Source organism: Rhizophagus irregularis, chromosome 18 (genome assembly GCF_026210795.1).
Source record: "Rhizophagus irregularis chromosome 18, complete sequence".
Classification (NCBI taxonomy): Eukaryota; Fungi; Glomeromycota; class Glomeromycetes; order Glomerales; family Glomeraceae; genus Rhizophagus; species Rhizophagus irregularis.
Genome location: NC_089446.1, coordinates 3,069,535 through 3,072,295, shown reverse-complemented (window position 1 = coordinate 3,072,295; position 2,761 = coordinate 3,069,535). Strand labels below are relative to the sequence as shown.

Sequence of the window (2,761 nt, the reverse complement as noted above, 5' to 3'; positions counted from 1 at the left end):
TTTAAGTATAAAATAAAATTTTAAATATATTTTAAGTATAAAATAAAATTTTAAGTTTATTTTAAGTATATTTTGGAGAATTTGTAGTTTCACAAGTAGTAAGTATTTTTATAATATTTAAAATTTTTAATTTTTATGCTTAAGAATTTACTAAATATTATTTTATAGTTGCCACAAATGAATCCATTTCCAAACAAAAACAGTGTTTTAGTTCTTGATAATGCTAAAATACATCATGATCAAGAACTTCTTGATTATTTAGATGCATTTGGGGTAAAAGTTAAATTTTTACCTCCTTATTCGCCTGATCTTAACCCTATCGAAACTGCTTTCTCTACAATTAAGCAATTTTTACAAAGAAACAGATATTTTGTAGAAATTAGTTATAACCCTATTTATCCTTTACTTATAGCTTATTTTCAAATTACTCCTCAAATGGCAAAAGGTTATTTTAAAGGATATGGGTATTTTTAAAAATAGAAAATATTAGAATAAAAAATATTTTATATAATATTTTTTTTTATCAATAGAATAAATAGAATAAAATATTTTGAATAAAACATTTTTATATAACGCAATTTATTATTATAAAATGAAATTTATTTATTTGTATTTTTGAGCAGCTTCCCTAATGGTTTTGATATCTCCAACTGCTGTTACTCTGCAAATTTCAAATTGTGTATCATTCAATTTACTCAAATGTTTTACTCTAATTCTTTGTTTTTCAAATCCTTCCAAAAAATTAAAATAATAATCCTCTGTTTTCTCTGCTTCATCTATTTGTCACAAGAATTCAGCCATCGAAGGTATTGATTGCGATGATTGAGATACTATAGAATTATTAGATGTTAAAGAAGATGAAGGTTGTTGAAGAAAATGTGGAGTAACTAATGCTTGTAAAAGGGTAGAAAAAATAGGATTAATCAAATCTTGCACATTATTTGAAAATTGAGGTAAATTTGATTGAGATCTATTTTTTGATGGATGTGTATACCCAAATGAAAGATGTGTTGGTGGTTCTTTAACTGTTGCGAGACTATTAAGCTAAAATATAAAAAATTAATAAAATATTTTTATTATTAATCAATTATAAATATAATAAATAGTTTACCATTTCTGTAGCCTAAGTTGAAAACATCATGTTGCTTATTTCAGCATGGGGTTCACGATCCTTTAAGCAATACCTATTATGAATAGAACACCAAGTTTCCTTTCGTAATTCTATAACATTTTTGGCAATCCTTTGATCAATTATAGAAATATCTGAAACTTTTGGAATTTTATTACTGTTGCCACCCTTTGGAATTGATTCATCACAAATTATTTCATCATCATCTGAATTAGATTCCTAATCAAAAAAAATATGTAATTTTAATAATTTTTCAAAAATACAGTGTAATAAAAAAGCATAAAATAAACTTAACCTTTTTCTTTCGTTTCACTAGCTTTTCCTTTTTTTTCATAGTAACAAGAATAAGCATAGTCCTTTTTGCTGCAATAAGTTTAACGTATTCTAATCAAAAATTTTTAAAATCACACACATCTACTAATAAAGTACCAGCTCCTTGAGCCTTTTCTGATTTGAAAGAAATGTTATAATCATTAGCATTAATTTCATCATCTTTAAGAAGAGCTGTAATATTATTTTGAATTGCAAGTAAAAATTCGTCTAATTCAGAAATTGTTACTGAATAGTTTTTAGCTGGAAGAGCAGAACCATCAGCTTGTTTGATAACAAGTTTATAATCAATTTCCATTTCTAGTTCATCATCATCATCATTTTCTGAATCATTGTGTTTAGATTTACTTTGAGTTACTGTGGAGACTTCAGAAGAGCCAGTTTCAAGATCAATAACTTCTGTAGTTTCTGCTCTTTTTGTTCTTCTTGTTTTTCATGTCAAATTTGAACTATTGGACAATCGTTGATAAGGACTATTACATTTTGTACAAAGTGAAAATTGAATACTTTTTGTTAGATCATATCCATATTGGAAATGTTCATTTTTATTTTTAACAAAGTCAAATTGTTTAGGATTAGAAGTGATAGGATCAAATGCTCTTGGAAATGCATTTTTGACAAGAACAGTTCTATTTTTTTCTAGTTGGTTTAACTGCTTTTTTGCATTTACATATATCTTTTTCTAAATCTATACCACAATATAAACATTTTTGACACCCAAAACATGTTCCAATTTTGTACTTTTTTTTTACCATTTTTTGCGCGTCAAAATTATGAATACGTGAAAAATAATTATATAAAATTTCAAAATTTTATTGGTTACTAATGTTGATCATCACGTGAAATCTGATTACCTGATTACCTTAGCATCATGCAGTATGAAAATCGACTGATCGCACTAATTTGAAAATGGCGATAATGCTAACTGCAGTGCATCTATTTTAATGTTCTATTAATAAACCATATATTATTATACATTTTTTTCTGAAAGTTCTAGTAAATAATTTATTTCACAGCTTTTCATGAATTAATGATTTGCAAGTATTCCTGATCATGATGCTAGAATGAAATGAAATGGAAATTGGGTAACAGATTGATTCAATTGTTACAAAATTTTTTTATGTAATCACTTATTTTTGGTGAGTTGATTGGATTTGTCATATTAACAAAAATTTCCCTTAAAGATCTTAGACCCACTGCAAATTATATAAAAAAGTAAGGCCTAGTTAGTGAATCTTTTTATCCGCCTTGTATAAGTAAAACAAAAAATAAAGTGAAATATTCAAACTAATCAAACTTACC

At 25.8% G+C, this 2,761-nt stretch overlaps 1 protein-coding gene across 1 annotated transcript; it reads right to left on the bottom strand.

The window, feature by feature from the left end:
* Window positions 1-783: 783 nt before the first annotated feature.
* Window positions 784-2,329, bottom strand: OCT59_010281 (uncharacterized protein; the record flags this gene model as incomplete). The annotated part of the gene is made up of 4 exons (XM_066132912.1): window positions 784-1,036; window positions 1,185-1,348; window positions 1,542-1,884; window positions 2,322-2,329. The coding sequence occupies 4 exons, from the start codon at window positions 2,327-2,329 to the stop codon at window positions 784-786; spliced, it is 768 nt and encodes a 255-aa protein (XP_066000511.1).
* Between the last annotated feature and the right edge of the window lie 432 nt (window positions 2,330-2,761).